The 20,639-nt window shown below is 44.2% G+C and overlaps 1 protein-coding gene across 1 annotated transcript in view; it reads right to left on the bottom strand.

The window, feature by feature from the left end:
- Positions 1-20,639, bottom strand: part of LRRFIP1 (LRR binding FLII interacting protein 1) — a 106,463-nt gene that overhangs the window by 19,398 nt on the left and 66,426 nt on the right. The window contains exons 8-15 of the mRNA XM_026087903.1: positions 15,212-15,259; positions 14,166-14,231; positions 11,844-11,921; positions 5,620-5,652; positions 4,249-4,374; positions 3,635-3,706; positions 1,149-1,319; positions 47-139 (exon numbers count right to left, since the gene is read on the bottom strand). Of these exons, the coding sequence (XP_025943688.1) occupies positions 47-139; positions 1,149-1,319; positions 3,635-3,706; positions 4,249-4,374; positions 5,620-5,652; positions 11,844-11,921; positions 14,166-14,231; positions 15,212-15,259 (687 nt within the window). The remainder of the gene's footprint in view (positions 1-46; positions 140-1,148; positions 1,320-3,634; positions 3,707-4,248; positions 4,375-5,619; positions 5,653-11,843; positions 11,922-14,165; positions 14,232-15,211; positions 15,260-20,639) is intronic.

The following is a 20,639-nucleotide window of genomic DNA, read 5'->3' as shown; positions in this document are numbered from 1 at the left end:
GAACACAGCAATCAAAGAAGCCATTAAAAATGATGAAGTTACTTACTGCAAGCATTTCTTCTCTCTGCTTCAAAGCTTCTTTCATTTCCATGAACTGAAACTGCAATATGCTATGAGCGTGCTTTTCCCTCTCAAATTCCTAGGGATAATGAAATATTTATGAGCTTATTTTGACTGAAAATACGCGTCCCATGAAAGAAAGAATATGCCTAACCACACAAAATGCRTACTGCAAAGCTACCCTTAATAGTCTTCTAATCACAATCCCACAAGACTCCCAATTTTTATCTTATTTTTCTTTTGCCAAGAAGCTATTATTGCATCAAATTTAGAAGTAATAGACATCACTTAGCCAGTTTCACCATTTGAGCAGCAGCCTGACAGTCAATAGCTTTTATAGCGAAGTCCTACTAACTTCACAGATGAATGGATGGGAATTTAACCCACTCTTTCCAAATAATAGTGTACTAAAAGTTAGCTAGACATTAACGAATTCAAAGAACATATTTTCCAAGAACTGTGTGTTTTGAAGCGCATTACAGTAAAGCGCCCCAAGATAAAGAACCAGTTCTGAAAAGCTAACACAAGCCCTGAGTTTATTAATTTATTAATAAATTATTTTATTTATTTTTATTTATATTTTTATTAATTTATTAATAAACACCAAATTCATTAGTGTCAAGATGCTGAATTCACATAAAGCTTAATTCAATACTCGACCACATAGCTGCCTTAATATAAAAATCACACAACTCTCCTGTGGGCCTTCTGAACAGAGCTTTGTGCAGCAAATACTCCAAAAAAMCCCCAAATAAAAAAACCCCACACAGGGAATCCGCCAGAAGTCACTGTGAATATGAACTGAATCTGCTTTAAAGATGCAGAATAAAAGGATATGCTAAGGCTACACTGCTCTTACATGTAAGACATTTCATCAGAAGTGAAGCTGGGGAGAATTTCCATTTGTGCAACCACACAGGCACRTAAGATACCGCTAAAGCAAGTGAAATGGCAGCAACTAAAACAATAACTTATTTAAAATCTTGAACAGTAGTTTGAGTGCCTCCTCTCAAAGGTATCTGTTTGGCCAAAAAAAACCCAACAACCAATAATCTCTGTTCCATAGCATGCCATAGCTATATACCTACTTTACTTTTTTCTTCATATTGCCTCCTGGATTCTGCCAGCTGTTCTTCCAGCTCTAACAGTGCATCCTTCAGGGTATCGACTTGGTACATGAAGTTAGTTTTCTCGTTGTCTAGTTGCGCATTTGACACCATGGCCTTTTTATATTTCTCTTCGACTTCTGCTAGAGAGTCCTGCAAAGGAAAAGCAACCGCAGTGAGAGCTCAATCAGAAAAGCCACTTTGCCCGACCAGACCTTGAACAAGCAGTGCTAAACCACAAGCACGCTGTGTACGCCTACTGCAACCGGTGCTAACCGCGTGCTAAAGCCTTAGGAGCTGTGCCGAGGTGAGGACACCTCCCCTGAGCTTTCACAAGACTTCTGTTCGCACGCAGGGAACCTTACCTTAAGGTGGAWAAAATGGGTCCTCTCCTCTGCTGTTTGAGCTGCTGCTCTCACAGAGGTCTCTTCCTTCTCCCTCCTCCCCCTGCACCCTGGCAGCTCAAAGCAGCGGCTGAAGATGACAGGTTGGGTTTTTATTTTTATTTTTTAAAAGGTAAACTGGCCTTAATTTTAGATTGCCCTAATGAACTAGGCTTTAAATTAAATTTCAGGGATCTTTGCAATTGGGGGGGGCAGGAGCAACTAAACCTACTGAGTCAGGAATTAGAATTATCCAAGAAAAATTGTAGCTTCTGTGACCCGATGCATCATTTTTCATTAGGTTTCTGTAACACACTATATTCCCTCTTTATAAACTTGCTCTGTAAGATACAATTCCCAGTGTCTTGAAAACTCCTCCTATGAATTCAACCTGAAGATAAGAGTTACTGAGGTATTTATAACAACAATCAATAGCTAAAATAGGGTTCGGGATCATCTTCCATGTTGCACGATCAGACTTTTCAGTATGTGATTTTAATACAGAAAAAAGGGACTCTCAAACACAAGAGTGCAAATGCACAAACAAGAAGGACACCCGTGTCAATATTTTAGTTTTCAGGTCAAGCAGTTTCTCTTGGAGTAAGAGCAATATTAGAAATACAGCTGGAGCACAGGTGAGTTGCATATACTTCCACCAGCATGCCATTTTTACCAGTTTAATAAAGAGAACCGGGGACAATCATGGTGATATGATGGCAAAATTAAGATTTGAATCAGTTTGGTTTAGCTTTCTACGAACAAATAAGAGAATTTGTCTTTAAGGACGAGCATTTGCACAGTTCCAAACACGAATGGTGCTGTAGTGCACTTTCCAGTCCGACGATGAGAAACACCAAAGAAAAACAGCCAGGATTTGGAAACAGCTGTAGGATTAAACCACAGAAATTAGCTGGAAGGGAAGTATATGCAAGTAAGAGTTTAAGATAGGTGCTGACCAGCTCCTTCAGCATGCTATATTTTGGTTTATTAGCATCAAGTTCCATCACGATGCTGGACTACGGACTGACATGAAGCACCTCTTTCTATATCAAAGGCAAAGCCAGAATTAAGGAGGGTCACTGAAACCTGATGCAGCCTAGGTACGAATCACCACAAAAGGCACTCTACGGGACCCCAGCTGAAAAAACTAACTACATTTTCTATGCAGTGAGATTTTCTTGCTACACACCAATTGGGGGGGGAAAAAAAAAGTCAGGCTTTTCAAAAAAAAAAAAAAAAAAAAAAAAAAAAAGGCCCAAACTATTCTTTTTTCCATTTACAACTCACTGAAGACAGCAGTAACTTCACATGTGGCAGCACTGAGCACATCAAAGGCACAGTCAGCAGCTCGTGTTGATACTACCACATTGCATTTTACGACTGTATGTCTACTTATATCTGTGCAAGGCTGCTGTTTCAGAAAATGCAGCTGCTGCTGCTGCTGCTCACTTACGGCGGGGTGTCACGCTGATGCGTGCGTTGCTGCACCAAGATTATTTTACAGCTTCACGAGGGCGGTAAGCGCTCCCTTGGTGCCACTGCTGTGAGTGTTCATTCCGGGGGCAACAACTAAGGGAACTGCTTAAGGGCGGCTTCTGTGAGCTGAGTACGAAGCCTAAACAATGGCCTTCGCCTCCGCACGCCTGACTTTCCAAAGGCAAGCTGGACCTTATCAAAACAGAATACAAACACACATACAACCTTTTAAACTCCAATTCTTCATGGCACTGGAGGCCACAAGTTTTAGCTCATTTCCAATTTGGGGAGCTTTCCTGGATTATGCAACTATTTTTCTTAAAAATAACTAGTAACTTAAATTTGTTAGTAACGTGATTGCCTTCTCCAAACATCAAATAAGTCATGCAAGAGTAATCAGCAGCCTTTCAGTTAACATTTAGATGCATTTCTCACCACAGCCAGGGGACATCGCAACAGATGCCGTTCTGGCTGATGAGATGGGTTTCACACAGTTTATAACCCCTCCCAGAAGAAAAGCATGCAAGGTCAGCTCCAGGTCTCACGCCGACTCTCCGAACGTTTAGCCGGTGTTAATCATCACACTTCCAGGCTACAGCAAACCAGTACCTTCATTTCTTTCAGTCCCTGCATGTATTTGCCTTCTACATCCTGAATCTGGTCCTTTAGCTCATAGATATCCTGAGAGAAACGGTGAGAAAGGCGAAAGACGTTGCTGAAGCTAACGGGCAGTAAAAACAGCTGATTGGGAGAAGCAAGCGTTCAAAGTTCTCATCTAGGTATTTCCACCGCACAGGTTGAGCGGTGCGATCCTAGCCTGAACGCTYGCCAGCCGACAAAATCTCTCCGCTAGAAGTTTATTCCAACTCTCCTCCTTTTGACTGGAAAAATTAAATCTTCAGCAATATGAAGAAGGTGCAGACCCAGCTTCCAAGCCCCCAAAAGCCACGTGCCCTAGTCACAGAGCCCTTCTCCCCCTGCCACTAACTGTAAACTTGACATTTCCCTACTAGGGCTTGCTTGGAAGCAGATTACCCCCGTGTCTGAGATATTCAGATACTAAAAGGCCGACTCCCACACGCAACGACGGGAACAGCAACGCTTCTTTTAAATAATCTTATAGCTTATTTACTTATTAGGAAATAATGCAAGGCATAAAACCAAAATAACCGTTCTGAAGAGAAGACTCCTAGCAACGCGTGCTCTTCTTAAATGTATCTCACCTTTATTTCTCTAATAGATGCCTCTGTATCAGCTGAGATGGAGGTGTCCCCACTGCCTCTCCGTGAAGAAGTCCCACCTAGCGAAGCTAAGGTAGCCGCCGATAAACTTGAGACAGTACGAGCTCCCTAGAATCGCACACAATTAAAAATGGTTATGACTTTTTTTTGGAGACATTATTTTATTTTTAAGACACGTAATGCACAGTGTGAATCTACTTATAGAGACAAAACAGCAATTGTGTCTTTGGCACCACAAATGAGACCTATTCCAGTAGAGCAGATGGATCATCATTAGGTGTTCAGTTTTGCCTATCAGCAAGGCAGAAAACAGCCAAACCAGGAACAAAAAAACAGCTTCTAAAAGCAAGTTTTCCATCCTCTGTTTTCAAAAAGGTGCATGTAATTGTTAACGGGAGTCGGAACACATCTGTGTAACTTTGGCAGTCCCCAATCAAATCAGGAGGAAAACAGCTGACAGCAATTGTTGTCACCTAGGTGTCTAAAACAACCAGAAACAAACCTGTGGCTTTTATATTTTATATTCTAATTCCTATCAGACTCTGGTGCCACCTAAGACATCACAAATCAGGATTAACAGCAAACTCAGAAGAACAAACGCGGTGGTTTCTCAGCTCCTGCAAGCTCCCTCGGCGAGGGAAGGTTTAAAGCAGGCCAGAAGAGGAGAAACCTTGCACTTCCAGCTCATGCAAATGTGATTAAAATGTAACCTTCTAGGAAGAAAATCAAAAGATCAAGATTTAACAAAGGAAACGAATGACAAAAGATTGATCTGATGTATTTAAACACTGCTGTATCTCTAATAGGAGTTTGTACGGCTTGGCTTCTAACTGTTAATTGTAAATTAGACAGGACCTTTAAGAGCTAGTATCGTCTTGCCAGATAGTGTTTTCAAAACTTGAATTATTAAATTACGTAGATGCTTTTGACAACTCCTCAAGGTCTTCTCCTTTCATTCATATCTACATACTCAGCAGCAGCAGCCTCATTAACTGTTCTAGTGTACTGAGGGTTGTGCATAGAAAAGGCAATTTCTCACCACTGCAGCATCTTCCTCATTTTTTTTTATTATTGCATAATGCCACAATTAAAACCTACTAAACAAAACCAGTATTCACATGGCTCAGCCTAAAGCAGTATCAGCTAAATGCTGTTGAAGGTCAACTACTTAACTGCTGACTGACCAAGAAGGTTTGCCTTGAAAACAGTGGCAGTAGAAGGCTCCAATAATTTGAAGTTTTGCCCCACAACGGATTTTATAAGAGATTGCTGTAAATTTAGTGTGAATTTTACCTACCAAAAAGAACGTGAAGAAATTGCTATTATGAGAATAGTTTGTAAGATTTTTCTTACCTTCTCAAAGTCTTTTTCTGGCCTTTCCTCAATCTGTAAAACAAAGATTTAGAAGGAATTATTAGATAATAGAGGATGACACTAAGATATCAGAAGCGCAATTCTTAAACCTTTAAAAGACTTTTCATTAGCAACTTTTATCCACTCAAAGAGCAATGAGTTCACTTAAAACAGTAGTGTCCAGGCTGGCATCTCGGGCAGAAAGTCTGGACAGTCCACCTCAAGTTTCTTAGCAGTGCATCATTTTAAGTGGAACATACATATTGATGAAGAACTATAAGGTTTATTAGATAAGTTAGAGGAACACCTTTTTCCATAGTSTACGTGATGACGTTTCAAACATTAAGACGACACTCAGCCTATGAGCTAACAACRCAAGAATAGAAAGCCTACGTGGACATGAATTCAAACCCCCAAATACCCTTCCCTGGAAAGGAAACCTGTTGCACACAACTGCTGTGCTGACATTTGCACCTGCTCCTTATTTTAGAGCAATTGAAAAACCACTCYTCAACCCCACCTAAAGCAGCAGTTTTGAGTTGAGAGGTTATTAAGTTTTTAATTGAGAGATCAGTAGATTGCTGGACCAAAAGAGCTCCTTGAAGCTTGAGTGCAATGGACCTAAAGTAAACCATCTCCAAAGCCTACCACAAGTCCTCCTGCTCTCCCAAAAAAGCAAAGTACCAAGTCAGACCGAAAGGATTGCAGTCCCTCTGCCCCACTCCCCAAAAGAGGGGATAAAAAAGAGGAAAAGAAAGATATCTGAAGCTTAAAACCTCAGAAAAATGTTCTCTGCTCATAACAAAAGGAGACCTCTGAGTTGAAGCAAAGATCCAAGTACAGCTGAGACCACCTAGACTTATCCTCAAGTTAAATATCAGGGGCCCGGTCCAAAGTCTAAACAAACAGCCTGCTGATGATTTCAGTACTTCACTGGAACTTACCCATTCAGAGGACAGATCCTCCCAAAACTAGTCTCGAAAAAACAAATCAGAACCAAAGTAGCATTTAGTTCACAATATACTTGAGTGTTCAAAAGAAAGTTACAGAGCAAGACTTAAAATCTTGGGAAAACACACACAACCTGGGGAGATTTTTTTTTTTCCTTGATGGGAACAATTCTATCAGYGTTCTACTGTTCTGAAACTGAGCAAAATATCCACGTTCCCAAGAGCAGAAATTTAAAATCGAGTGTTTTAGGAGGGTTCAATTTGCTATTGAGGGGAAGAAAAAAAAATCATTTGATAAATATCCCCATCTAAAAAGCAACTAAATGGAAAAGACCTTAGGAAAGGAAAAGCCTAGCAGAACCCAGAAAGCCCAGGATATTTCTACTTCTGGAAATATTTAACACCAGAGTCAAAACGGTTTCCCAAAAGACTTCTGGAAAACAAATRGCTTTTYCAGGTCAAGAGCCTAACAGCTAAAGAGAGCTTCTTCCCACGAAGGYGAGGTTTAGCTGCAGGCAAACCTCATGCAAAGGAGCGCGCTGCAGAAAAAACTCGCTTTCCAATCAATTCGCACTCGCGATCATTTTTTTTGTTTGAATTATACAAAGCAGCAATGTATGGATGATCCCACTCCAGGTTACTTTTCACATTGCCCGTGGCACTTCTTAAAAAACAACCAACCCTCCTTCCCCCAAAACTTGGAGGTACCTGCTACAAATCAGCGTTTTACACTGACAGTGTATTTCATATCCTAAATAAATAATCCCAATGATTAGCATTAAGAAAATTTAAGACTTAGATTTCAAAGGAAAATACGCCAGATTTAAAGCACTAGATATAGGCTTCCCAGAGACAGTGAATGCAAATAATGGACAACATATTTGTTTTTAAAAATCCTCTTAATTTGGATGGAATAAAAAAAAAAAAATGCAGATTCTTCAGTTCAGAYGCAATAAGCAGGTATGGCTTTATGAAGGGGAAAACGTTGGAAGAACATGCAGTGAAAGATATGCCACAGCTGGCAAGCTCGCTGCCTGCTTATTGCAAACCATCTTTAATAATTCTCTAAAGCCAATGAGAGGATGCAGTCGCTCAAACAAAGCTGCCAAGAACCTTTAAAGCCAGGGTGATTTCAAAAAATCCAGCACATTTGGTTTTCCCCAGCGATGCCCCTCTACGCATGTAGCGCCACCAATTTTTTTCAATATTAACACTTAAAACTCGGATCTGTTTTGAGAAAAGCCAGTTTCACTTAATGCCTGGGAATGCAAAAAATACGCTTTATGAAGAAGCTCCTCGCTCCGATATAGTATCAGGTACTTAGAAAAGCACCGGTGCTTTTTTCTAAGCAAAGGGTCAGTTTGAAACAGCAAACGTGTAATTTTATGTTTCCGTGGCAGTGACACACAAATGTCTTGTAAGCAAAAGTTGGAGTATCTTGGGAAACACAGAGTCTATTTTGTATGAATATTTTACACAGTTTTGATTCTGCTTTGCAATAATATATCCACTGCTTTAAAAGCAAAACTGTTCCTTCCGACAGCCGCCAGAGGGAAGCCCAGGTTTGCAGCCTTTACCAGCCTCCTTTAAGCCCTTTGGCATTTGATGCAGCGAGAAACCACACAGAGAAAGTTCAGGGAGAAAAATGTTTATTTTTATCGGAAGTTAGACAAAGCTCTGGCCCAAAATACTTACCTTYCATATCATCAAGCCACAAAGAATACTGATAAATTTAACCAGACTGAAAACAACCCATCTGCTTTGATGGTACTCAACTCAACGTCGCCTTTTGAAACTTCCACACACAAAAMCCACGAAGGTCTAACAGGACACTTGCTAGGAAAGGAGATACAAGGAGGAACTCACTAAATGGTACAAGGCCTTTAATCTTCTAGAGTATCACCTCATTTTTCATTTCTACAAAGCTATGGGTACGTCTCTACTCACAGATTACCTTCTTCATCCCCAATAATGGGGCCAATTCATGCTTGAGAGTATGAGACGAAAAAGGGAGTAATTTCCAGGAGAAGTCCGGCGTGCAGACCTTTCGCAAAGGGAACGGGCTGCCCTTTGCGGCACGACTACAAYGGGAGCCAAGCGCAGCCTCCTCCCAAAGTTATTTCGGAATGAAAGCAGAGCGCCGGTGCACGGATGTCAGCGCTCCCAGAGGCTCACCGCAGCTGGAAGCGGGACAAGAGCAGAACGATTCCTCCAGCCTATATATGGAAATACTGCCTATTTTTCACAGATAATAAAAACAGTTTAGTATGACGTTTGCAAAAGCACTGCTCTACTCCCGAGCCAGCTGGCAGGTTAACCCTTGCGGGTGTCGCCACCGGTGAGCGTCCACCCCATCACGGGGCATCTGGGGCACCTCGCGCTCCCTGCGGAGACCCGAGCACCCCGGGATGCTTGTGCATGGCAGCCCAGCTGCAGGCAAGGCGAGACGCTCAGGCAGCGCATTCACACCGCTGGAGGAACGGGGACCCCGTGCACCGCTTCCAGCTTCCAGCCTCCCAGGCGAGGCTGCAGAGCCAGCTAAACTGGAAATGCTGGCTGCTACGAGGGCCACCTTAACGCTAGCGATGAGCATCAAGCCTTTCAAAAGTCAGCAGCGGGAAACACTGCCCTTCCCTACTAGCTTATCTTGCTCACTTCAAAAAAAATCCAAGTATTCATATTAAAAAGCTCATCTCAGCCAAAATACGCCAATAGCTTGGGCGCAATGTTTGCCTACATTTGGACAGAAGGGCTTGACATTTGCTCTCAGTCATCTAAAACTCCACATTTTATACCAAATGTAACACTTTTAATATTAAACACGACATATTTGCATATCTGCAATAACTGCAGCAGAAAATTACTGGTAGGGACTGTGGGAAAAACATGGCTATTCACAGCATCAAAATCAGTCAGCAAACCTCATGCTGATATATTCAAGTCTTTGAAGTACAAAGAAAAGCAAACATTTACATCTTGTGTTCGAGTATCTTCCTGGTATTTACTGTATTACAAACATGCCAGCGCAAAGGGGAACGCGGGATGCAAAGCTGGGCAGAGCAGGTACAAACTACTGCAGCTTTCTGCACGGCGTTTCACGAACAGTGATAGGGAGGGGGGAAAAAATTTCTGAGAAGAGATTTAAGGGTTGGAACGACCTCACCGCCTCGGGCAGCAAGGCTTGTACTACCTACAAGAGGGAAAGCCGAGTCCCTGCAGCGGTGCCTTTCAGACCCACTGCTGCGTTGACTCTCACCTCTTCCTCAAGGCCACAGAAATAACGGAAGCGCTTCATGCCCTGCAATAAACCCCTGATTAAACAATAAAACATAAAAATTGCCTCCTGTCTCCTTGCAGCCCAGATTCAGCTGGGCACCTCTCCAACTTCTCTGCTGACCCAGCTAACCATCTCCACCCACTCGCATCCAAACGGTCCAAAACCTAAGTGGAGAATTAAAAGACAAAAACCCCCTATAGCTCCCAGGAGGGGCAAGCTGCATTTTGTTATTACCATAAGCAACTTGCACTAATGACTCGGACTGCTTATGAAAAACACCTAATGGAAGCTAGTTTCAATGTAGGTACCTGGTTCTTCAAGAGCTGGGCTGGAATTCCCGGTTATGCCAATTATTTTTTGCTTTGGGGATAACTGAAACACAGTTTAAGGCCAATATTACTAATAGCAGGTACACACCGCAAGAACTCATAGTTCCCTCGGAGTTGGGGACTAATTAAAAATACTGATTTATTTACAGCTCACTAGCTGCTCTACAGTATCTGACGAAACTCCTGAAGAGTCATTTAAAAAGAAGGTGCATCCTTTTCTTTAAGGAACACTTGAGCGCAGGCTCACGTCTCGAATTTCCACTGCTCTTTTCCATCAGTTCCCCTTTCTTTCGCTCGAGCAAGTTCATTCAGCGCCTTTCTCAGACTGCTGTGGGCTGCCGGACGACGTGCCAGTGGCGCGCGGGTTTGCAGATCGCAAGCTATGTTTGACGGGGGGAACGTCAGATATAAAGTACTTTGTTACTGCAGGCTACGTGTATTTATTGAAAAGGAACTCTCCAAACTTGCGTGTTACAGCTTACCCGGTTGCACGCTGTTGTGGCTTCTTCGAATAGGCACACGGTCATTTTTAATTGCTCCTTAAGGCAACATTTACAGCACTGAAGTTTCGGCTCCTTAGCCAAGCAACCAAGGCAACAGGATGTTATGACTGGAGAAGCATTTTACATGTGTTAATTTACAGTATCACCCTCCTCAGCGCTTCCTATCTTGGGGATGTGGTAGGCAGTAAGTGATAGGTCCCAAGCGAACTGGCACGTTGAAGCTTGGCTACAAGGAACGCTTCCTCGAAGCAAAGCCGGCTTACGGAAACCCGGTGGGACGCTTCAAAACTCGCTCTCTAGGAGAGCTTGATTTTGTTATAGGAGAGCTTGATTTTGTTATACGCTGGGCTACTGGAGGGCTCACATTTCCTCTAAAAGGCGAGCTACTGCACTTTGCTACTGGCTCTGAAATCAGTACGGAAATAAATCCAGAGTCGTAAAGGATCAGATGGAACAGTCAAAGAAGGCAGCATACGCCGTTGAAAAAATGAGTCATTTACTTTCTATCAGTAAAAAGCAGGGGAAAAAAAGAAAAGTTTTGCCTTGGTCAGCTACAGCAAGCTGGATAAATCTTTAGCGTTTGAGTCTGGTTCGGCCATGACTCCTTAGGAGTTCCCCCAAATAGCTATTTCACAACGCCAAAGATCCTCAAGTGCCTGCTTAGCTGCAACCCAACCAATACATTCAAATACAATCTCTGGCCAGTTTTATATTCCTCTGCAATACGAAATGTGACAGTGTTGCAAACTTGCAACAACACAACATCAAAATACTTCTGAGTGGAGGGAAACTAAACTTCTCGATAACTACAATAAGATCCAGAGTTTCCTGGTATTAATAACCAAAGCAGATGCGGCGCTAGCATCAGCGACGCTAGTGCCTTTTCACAATACCCTTGCCAATGTGCCTTAAGGCTGATTCCGTAATTTCTGTGGAGATGCAAAAGAAGTATGCTCTAGGTTCATGCAGCAATGCTTTTCTTTTTCTTTTTTTGGTTTTGTAATTTCTCATCCAGTTTCCCCCTTCTTTGTTTTAAGCACTGCCCTGCAAGCCCAACCAAGGCCACAGCAAACGTCTCCCAAGGGACGGTAACCTCTGTGTGCCAAAACAGCTTGAAGAACAGGAATGAAACAGCTTAAGAAAAAAGAAAAAGAGAGGAGCTCACCACTGGACTGGCCCGAGCAGAGCTGGCTCTTGAGGACGCCCGAGATCCTGACCCAAGGTAGCAGCTGTACTCCGAAGGCTGCCGCGGATTAACCAAGAACAGCAAGCAGAGAGAAGAGAAAAGAGTTAGAAATGGAAAGGGAAGCAGCAGAGGGATCAGAGTTAGTTACATTTGAAGTTAGTTACAAAAATGGTTACGTGCAACCGGACAAAGGAGGAGCAGTTAAAGTCAGAGAATAGGTATTTTAAGTATTAATTTAGAAATTAAGGCAAGCAGTAATCCCAGTGGATGGACCAAGCAAAGTTTTGTTTCCGTTCTTAGCATGGCAGAATGGACTAACATTTTATTTAAGTATCTTAAGAGACCAGTCACAACCCAGGAACCTTCATCTCTATACAAATGGCTCAACCCCACTACTYGTCAAGAGCTCTGATGTTCTCCGGTGAGTCGCCTTCCTGCTTTTTCCAACACTGTGCACATATAAAATGACTCCATGCTCCATAGGGCGAAGCAAGAAACAGCCAAGGCAAGTGCTTATCTAGGTGGCGATTAAAGCAAAAATTGGAAGCATCTCAGAGACTGAATATCCCTCCTGCTTTTCCAGCACCTGCTGCCCTCATCTCCTGCCAAAGAAAGAGTTAGTCCTTAAAAGCAAATATCCAGCCGGTGATGCAGAACACACAGCGTTGACTTGTTGCTGACAAAGAACGTGTCTCTACTGCGTATTTCCAGAGGTTATAACGTAGTTAAAGCAGAGAACGAAAATGAAAAGCTTTAAGCGCCTGGGAAACAGAACTAAAACTTTCTCTGCACATGAATTTTAGCATTATTCCCTCTATTTTCCCCCAGATTTCAGAATGGCAGCTTTACACTCACTGTTGTACTTAAATGTGTTTTATAGAAAAATACATTGGCACAAATAGGAAAGGGAGGTTTTTCCAATACCTTCAGAACACACATGGGTTAGAAGTCACCTGACGTTTACTGGGACATGATTTTTTCCTATTACTACCACGGCGAGGAAATTGCGAATGCGCCGGGTTCAGAGGACCGGAAGAGCATCCGGACGGGGGCTAAGCGGCTCCTCCCAGGGAGCCCTCTATCTTTTTGGGAAGGTTTCTTCCATTAAGTAACCTGGCCTCTATAAAACATTCCCTGAACCCCTCAGCTACCGAGGCACCCGGATCTTCACCAAGCTAGTGGAAGACTTTTTTTTTCAGTATTATTAATCAGGTTACAGAAAGAAAAACAATATATATGAAAATTTAAGCTTACAGTAAAAATAAATTATAACSCCAGCTACAATACAACCATAAGCTTAGTTTCCAGCTGTAAAGCATTATACTCACAGCATGTAACAGCCGCTAAAACAGGACAGAATCACTACCAAGCCACGTCTTTAGATGTCTTACGTAAAGTGACATTGGCTTCATGCAGCTGAACTACCGCGTTTCATYGCACAGGCAAAAATAAGCAAAATCTGGGACTGTGGTCCATAAAGTTTACAGCTATTTTCAATCACAGCCACTTCAATTCCTAAATAATAAAAAAAACGTGGCGTAAATATTTAGGCTCTTCTTGTTACGCAGTCCTGGCAGAGGAGCCTCGAGCCATCGCTGATGTTTTATGTTTAACATAAAAAGGATATGGAATAAACTTATCTACCCAAATGGGGGGATCTTCTGAATGTGAAAAGCGCTACAGGCTTCGGAGATGTTAAAACCACCCCAGGGAAGGCAGTAGCTGCGACGAGGCCGTTCCCTTTGGGGCAAAAGCCTTGTGCTTCAACYGCCTTTCAGCAAGCCTGGTCTCAGGTTGCCTGGAACATCACCACCGAATCCAAACCCAGGAGACAAAACCAAGCAAACGACAAGGTTACAAAAATGTTGTACTTCATGCTCTACGTGTTGAGATCTTGGTTAATGAGATCCGTTCATCTTGGTTCTCAAAAAAAAAAAAGGAATTAATTCCCCGAGAGGGAAGGGATTTCACGTAGGGTCTTTCCAAAGTATTTCACCCGTAAACCACGTTAAAAGGCGGAGCGGCGTTCCCCTCCCGCGAGGGCAACGAACGCCTCGGCCCGGCTCCCGCCGGCGCGGACCAGGGCAGGTCCCCCCGCGGCCAGGCCTTACAACGGGAGGTAAATCGGTGCTTTTTATTCCAGAGCAGCTCGGGGAAGCGGTGCTCGCAGCTCTGCAGCGAGTGGTGGCCACCAACCTCCCACGAGCCGCGTTCCTCAGCCCGAGGAGGACCGTGCACTGCTAAAAACGGGTTAGCGGAGGACAGGGACGAGACAACAGGGAAACGCAGAAAACGTCTTACAGCACGAGAACTAGAGGCACTACACCAACGACTGCCGCTGTAAACGCTCTCGTCATACCCAGCYGCCTACAAATAAAAGACAGAGTCAGAGCAGGCCTGGCAGACCGAGCTCCTGGTTCAGGCTGCAGCCTTACAAAGTCACCAGGTGCAGCGCGAAGGACGGACAGGAATGAGCAGCACGTACAAGCACYGGCACATCTCCGGTGAACAGCCACAAGCGACATGCAAGCGAAGAACTAACACAACCGAAATGCAGTGAGCTGGGAAACTCCATAAGGCACGTGCAAAATCCARATTAACCCCCCCGTCACCGCCGCCACCACTCAAATCCATCACACGGTCATGCATTTCTAGGAGTTCTTCCAATGTTCACTTCAACATTTCATGTTACCTATGAACAAAGTGGCTACATCAATTCTTAAACTGTTCACATCTGTTTCRTTTTTATTTTTAGTCCTGACGAATGATGGGAGAAACATATTCTGATGAATTTTGCTTAAAAGCCACTTTATCCAAATAATGTGAAAGGAGGAGGACTTGTCTCCGAAGACACCCATCCAGCTCCAGTTCAGCATATAAGTATTTTCCCCCCAGGGAAGCACAGGGGGGATAGAAAACTACCTTACGTGCTTGAAAACAAAATCTAATTTTACAGTTTAAAAACAGGAACAGGGGAATTTGGCCACAGAACTTTAACAGATTTCGGTTATTACGCAGCCAGCAAGAACTGATGTTGCCTCTCTCCGGCTGCTCTTGCACGGTCTGGATAAGACACCAAAATGAAGACGCTTGTCTCCATCCAGACAGGCGCCYGCAGCAGCATCACAGCTCCACGAGCAGCGCTTGCACGATTCCAGCGGGAAGAAGAGGAAGGAGCAGCAAGACGTGAGCATCGCACCCGTGCACGCAAATGGATCAGACACGGAGGGGACACCGCAGCGAGCAGGACGCGGGGCCAACGGGAACCACAGAGGTGAGAGACAACGGACGCACGGCCCAAAGCGAGCCGCTTCCGCGCTTGCGGTTAGGGCGTGAGGACGACAAACCCTGTAACTTCTGGCTGGCGCGGGGGCGTCACTGCACAGCAGGGAGGGCTGAGGACGACAAGCACAAAACCTTTTTGCGTAGGGGGAAAAAAAAAAAAAAAGAAACACAGCAAAAGGTGCCTACAGCAGAGTTAACCATCTTGGTAAGGACTTAYTGGGATTATTAAACCAAAAAGAGAAGGAAACCCAGCACAGATGGTATTAGTCATCTGTGCCATAAAAGCATTAGGTCTCAGCTCCTGCGGGCTGAGAATAGAAAGCAGACACACGCATTTCCTACAGGAAGGGAGGACACCACCGTGTGCAGAAGCAAAACAACATCATTTAATTTTAGGTTGTTAATGTTGGTATTGTCTCAAACACATTTGTGTGTAGCAAGCAGCAAAAGAAGGGGTGCAAAGCCAGAAAAAGAGCTACATGACTACGCGACCCAAAGACAAAAATGTTTTAAGGTATTTTAAGTGTTCCGCGCAGCTACAGGATCATCTCTTGTGTATTTTAGTATGAAATAAAAATACAGAGAAAAACCAAATTACTGGGGACAAGATTAGGCATACCAAGTCAGAGCATCGCGAACCAAACGACTCCGCCGTTAGTAACGATTATTCACAAGATGCAGCCGCCGAGTTCAGGCAGCGCCTACAAAAAGCCGCTGTCCGGCTCGCGGAGGTGCAATAGGCGCCCGCGGCAGCGGCGGTGCCCAGCCGGCGGCCCCAAGGCAGCGTGTTACTGCACACGCCGAGGACAAGCCAGCCTCCCGGACCGCTGGGAAGCTCTAGGAGTTTCCTTCGAGCAGGGCACCAATTACTCGCTTGCAATACCCCRTTTTGGGCAGCCCCAGCCTTGCTGGATTGACAAGGCGAGCAGAAAAGGCGTCTCAAGTAGAATGAAGCACTTGGGCTAATCAGGATTTTGCACATTTTCCCAGACCAACTTAGGTCAAGAGCAAACAAAGTAACTGTAGGAAAGGGAGGAGCAGCAAAGGAAAACTCTTTGTGCCCTTTTTAAAACAGCTTTCCACTACTCACTCCAACCGTTAACAAAAAGGTGGGGCTTTTCTTTTCCTTTTTTTCTTTCTTAAGTTCAACTAGAGAGCTACAGAGACGCTGGACAATCGGTCCAAATTATTTGTCCCTAAAACACAGGAGGCTGTATTATCCAAATGCAGGCAGAGCAAGAAGTCCGGGCCAGGTAAAACCAGAGGGCAACAGACCCAATTTCCATTTTGGGAAGRAGGTTGAGACGTGGAAGCATAGCCACTGTTGTGGAGACCGAGATCAGAGTAGTACGAAGCCTGCATTAATAACAAAGAAAAAAAAAACCTTGAGAACTCAGCTTAGTAACACGAAGGAGTTCCTTAATTCATTTAAATGGAAAGCAAAAAGTAAAGTAGGTGCTTACAAACAGCAAGAATCCAAGGTGATCATAGATGGGAAAAAAAGGGGATAACATATAACCGCATTAAGGAAACTAGCTTAAAGATACGATGGTGCGTGAAAATTGTGTGCCCTTTCCATTTGTAAAGTTGAGACTTTTTAAACGAGTGAAAGGCCTTTCCCTTATACGTATAGTGTCCTATACACAAAATACCTGTTTGATTTGTTTTCCAAGAAAGGGCCTCAGGCCCCCAAGACCTCTCCTCCCCTCTCACCGTTATGGCCCAATGAGAAAATAAGCTACGATGACACTTTYTGTACGGGACTTAGAAGATGACGGACCAACATTTCCAAAAGCACATATACGGTTTCTGCACCTAAGTTTCACCCTAACTCTAGTTATGAGGTTTAAGCCTCCACGTTAAACCAGCCTGGTGTGCTGCCTGTACCCACACCTGGAAGCCTTGCTACTTGGAGAGAAAGGGAACGCGCCAGTGAGCGTCGCAACTCAATGGTCAGAGGAAACATTCACAGCGCATTTGAACAACAGTTGCCAAGAGTATAGACACCCCCCGCCACCACTTGACCAGACCTTCCCTAATTAGCTCTACAGTTCCAATAATTTAATTTTAGRGGAAAGAGGAAAGTAAACTCGGAGGTACCAGACTGGATGCAATGCAATATGTCCCAGTGATATTTTGGTATTTATTCAGTTTGCAAAACATTTTGGTAGAGATGGAAAGACAAAGCTCTTCTTCACCCGGAGCTGCTCTAGCCATACCTCCAAATGGCTCAGAGGGAGACAGTGCAAACAGYGCTTTCAACTGCATTTTATAAAAAGGTGTCTTACTGTAGCTTGTTACCTGAATCTGTATTCTTACCTGAATCCGTAAAGTGTTTTTACATCTGTACTGTCCCTTAAACACTTTCCACAGAGTTGTGAAGCTGAGCGCGTGATCAGGCACACTGCGCATGGTCTACCTTCAAGATCTTTTACCTTTCTTGGGAGATCTTTTACCTTTCAGTTCACGTCAAAACAGCCCACCTGCACACAGGGCTATCACCRACTGTTCATCCTGTTGTCCATGGGCTCCTTCAAGATGATGGTTCTAGCCCAGGCCCGACTCGTTTACTAACGGAGAGCAGCCCATGCAGCCCAGGAAGGCTAACGAAGGCAGGGTTTGCTGGGCAAAGCATGGAGCAGCTCGGCCATGTTGTAAAACAAAGCCCTTCATTCCCAGGACTGCCCAAATCGGGATTGCATAAAAGTGTTGTGTGGTTCACGGCAGTGAGGATGTTTGGCATTGAGCAGTTTCACTTTATTAGGCTTTTCTAAAGACACGAGACATTCTGCATGGTTATCAGGGAGATGGCAGCACCTCACAGAGCGCTTTTCACAATTCCTTTCCCATAAACTCAGATGTGGGAATCATGTTTTATCTTTCTCTGTCTTTTCTTCAACTTCCTCCTGGAGAAATTACAATTCTTTGCCTTGGGAAGAATCCCAGGATAAGGAGCATCTCGTATCGCCAGTAGCTTACTCTCTCTCTGGGTTTTAAACACTTTGATGTTTCTAACGCAGAGAGAACCCCAGCTGCGTGTGCCAGGAAAAAAMCAGCGAGCCAGAGCTGCCACCCTCACGAATCAAATCACCTGGAGGTCTTCAAACTTCTTATTTCATTCCCTACCGTCATAAATTCTTTATGCCCCGCAAGCTCGAACCACAACCCAGGCTTGCACAGGGTGTCAGAAGAAGGTGCCAATTGGGCTGTGAGAGAGAGACAACCACCAACAGGGACCAAAAAACTGTTTGGGTGCCGGTCAGGAAAAGCGAACAGGCCGCTGTCAGCTATAGCAAGACTGAACGCAAAGAAAAATTCTGTGCAAGAACCCAGTATGCATAAATCAAACATCTCCTTTATGCAGAGTCGTGCCTAGTATCTAGCCAACTTCCACTTCCAACCAAGCTTCCACTTTTGGTCCACCCCTTAGGAGGGAGGAGATCTTAATTCAGCTCCAAGTTCGATACCAAGAGTGCCTCAAGTGACTATTTAAGAACTCTAGCAGGCTTAAGACCACTCTTACCTTCTGCAGTACAACATGATTTAATCTACTTTTGTAGATAACATCTCCATTCATTCCACCCGGCACCTGGGCTGGAGCACAGGACGCCAGCTCGGATTTTCTGCTGCAGCACGTTATCGCTGCAAATTTCTGCTTTGCAAGCACTTCAACACAAAGCCAGCAAAGGCGGCTTAGCGGAGCGCAGGCCCCCTGAAAGCAGCAGGATAATTATAATACCAAATGGAGCTCGGTATTATGGCTTCCCAAAAGCTTTGGGAAGAGCACCTGTAAGTAGGTGCTTACATGCCTGAGTAGCACATGCGGCAATATCCTGGGAGGGACTGTTGTGTTAAATGGCTGTTTTTAACGTGCACGGATATTTAAATTTGAAAAAGGAGCCGTTTTCGGTGTAGACTGGAAATCCGTATTCCAAGAAACTGCATATCTTACAAAGCCAAAGGAATCATGAAAATACAAAATCTGCCTGATATGTCTGAACTCTGAGTGCTGCAGTGACTAGCAGAAACCGGACACAAATCCCATTAATTCCCTAGAGTTCACGAGGCCACTTCTAAAATGTGATAAACCGGTTGCTCTGCCCAGCCGGGGCCAGACGCAGCCGTACTGAGCTGCGCCGCGAACGCGAGCGCATCCTGAAACGATTTCTGTGCTCCGTCTTCTGCAACTAGCCCTGCGCTAGGGCAGGGGTTGCAGAGATGTGCTCGGCCTCCCCCAGGCAACGTTTAATTCCTTTGCGAGCGTGTGTGCACGCGCACAGGCGTGCGGCAAGGACCGTTCTTAAAGAGCTCCACTTCTCTTAAAGAAAGTGCTTTGCCTGCCCCCAGAGAGCTCATAACCAGCACGCAGGCTGCCTTGGTACAGAGCATCTCTTCCTGCTAAGGTCTCACCAGTGAGAGACAGGACAGCTTGCCACACACATCACTCCATTTTGCAACTTAAAAATGAACACCAATTTGACACCAACCCCCCCAAACCCAGCGGTATTGCTAAAGGTGAACGTCAGCCAGACTGGCATCCGCCGCTTTTGGAGATGGGGTTCATCACGCTCCTACAGAGAGTTCAGCCGCTCCAAGTCTCCCCAAACCCTTGCCCCCCTTCTAAATAATGATTCATCTGAATTACACTTAGTGATGAAAACATCAAGGAGCTAATGGTATTGCCATAATTACGCTCTCCATACACTAAACCTCCAAGCGACTTCTCCTGGCTGGATAACTTCCTCGCAGTTATTTGCCTCTTCTGCTGTCCTCGGGGCTCTGCAGCGTGGCAAGAAAGAATTACAACGCGCCTGGCCAGCAGCACTGCATAATAGAGGTCCTCGAACTTGCCAAACAGTTCAGCATGATCTCCAACAGCAGGACATACTGGTTGCTTAAGAGCTTAAGCAAGAGTATTTCGTTTTCTCTTCTTCACGTACATAAGCTAAATGCATAAAACCACGTGGAAGCAACAATTTAAAACGGACATCAAATATAAGGTCCCATTTCATTAGTTATACAAGCACCTTGTTTAGCTACATGCTTATAAAGTAACCCCAGTGAAGTCTATCTTATGTTTAATATGCATTGCTCAAACACTTAGCTAAATGGAATCTTGAAATAGTTTATTCTTCCCCCTAAACATAGAGCTTTAGTCTGCATACCATTAAACTTCTTTAGATGTTCTGGTAGCATAAAGATCAACAAGCTCCAAGCTTTTTGTCTGCCTTTGTGAAGATAAAGACGGGGTGGGGGGGGAACCCCACAAAACAAAACAGGCTGTGCCTGAAAAGAAATACATTTAAATCATCTGCACAAACCCCAATAGTTAACGAAGCAGGACAACTCCTGCAGCTGATGCAGAACGCTTGTGCTGAAACAGAAGGGAAGGGAACACTGTGACCCACGCACAACGCAGTTAATAATGAAGCTCGTTTGATGAATATCTCTGGAAATAAAGTAAATCAATGGTAATATCACATAGTTTAG

Source organism: Apteryx rowi, unplaced genomic scaffold (assembly GCF_003343035.1).
Source record: "Apteryx rowi isolate R43461 unplaced genomic scaffold, aptRow1 scaffold_12, whole genome shotgun sequence".
Classification (NCBI taxonomy): domain Eukaryota; kingdom Metazoa; phylum Chordata; class Aves; order Apterygiformes; family Apterygidae; genus Apteryx; species Apteryx rowi.
Note: the sequence above shows the minus strand (reverse complement) of the source record. Positions and strands in the feature narration are given on the sequence as shown.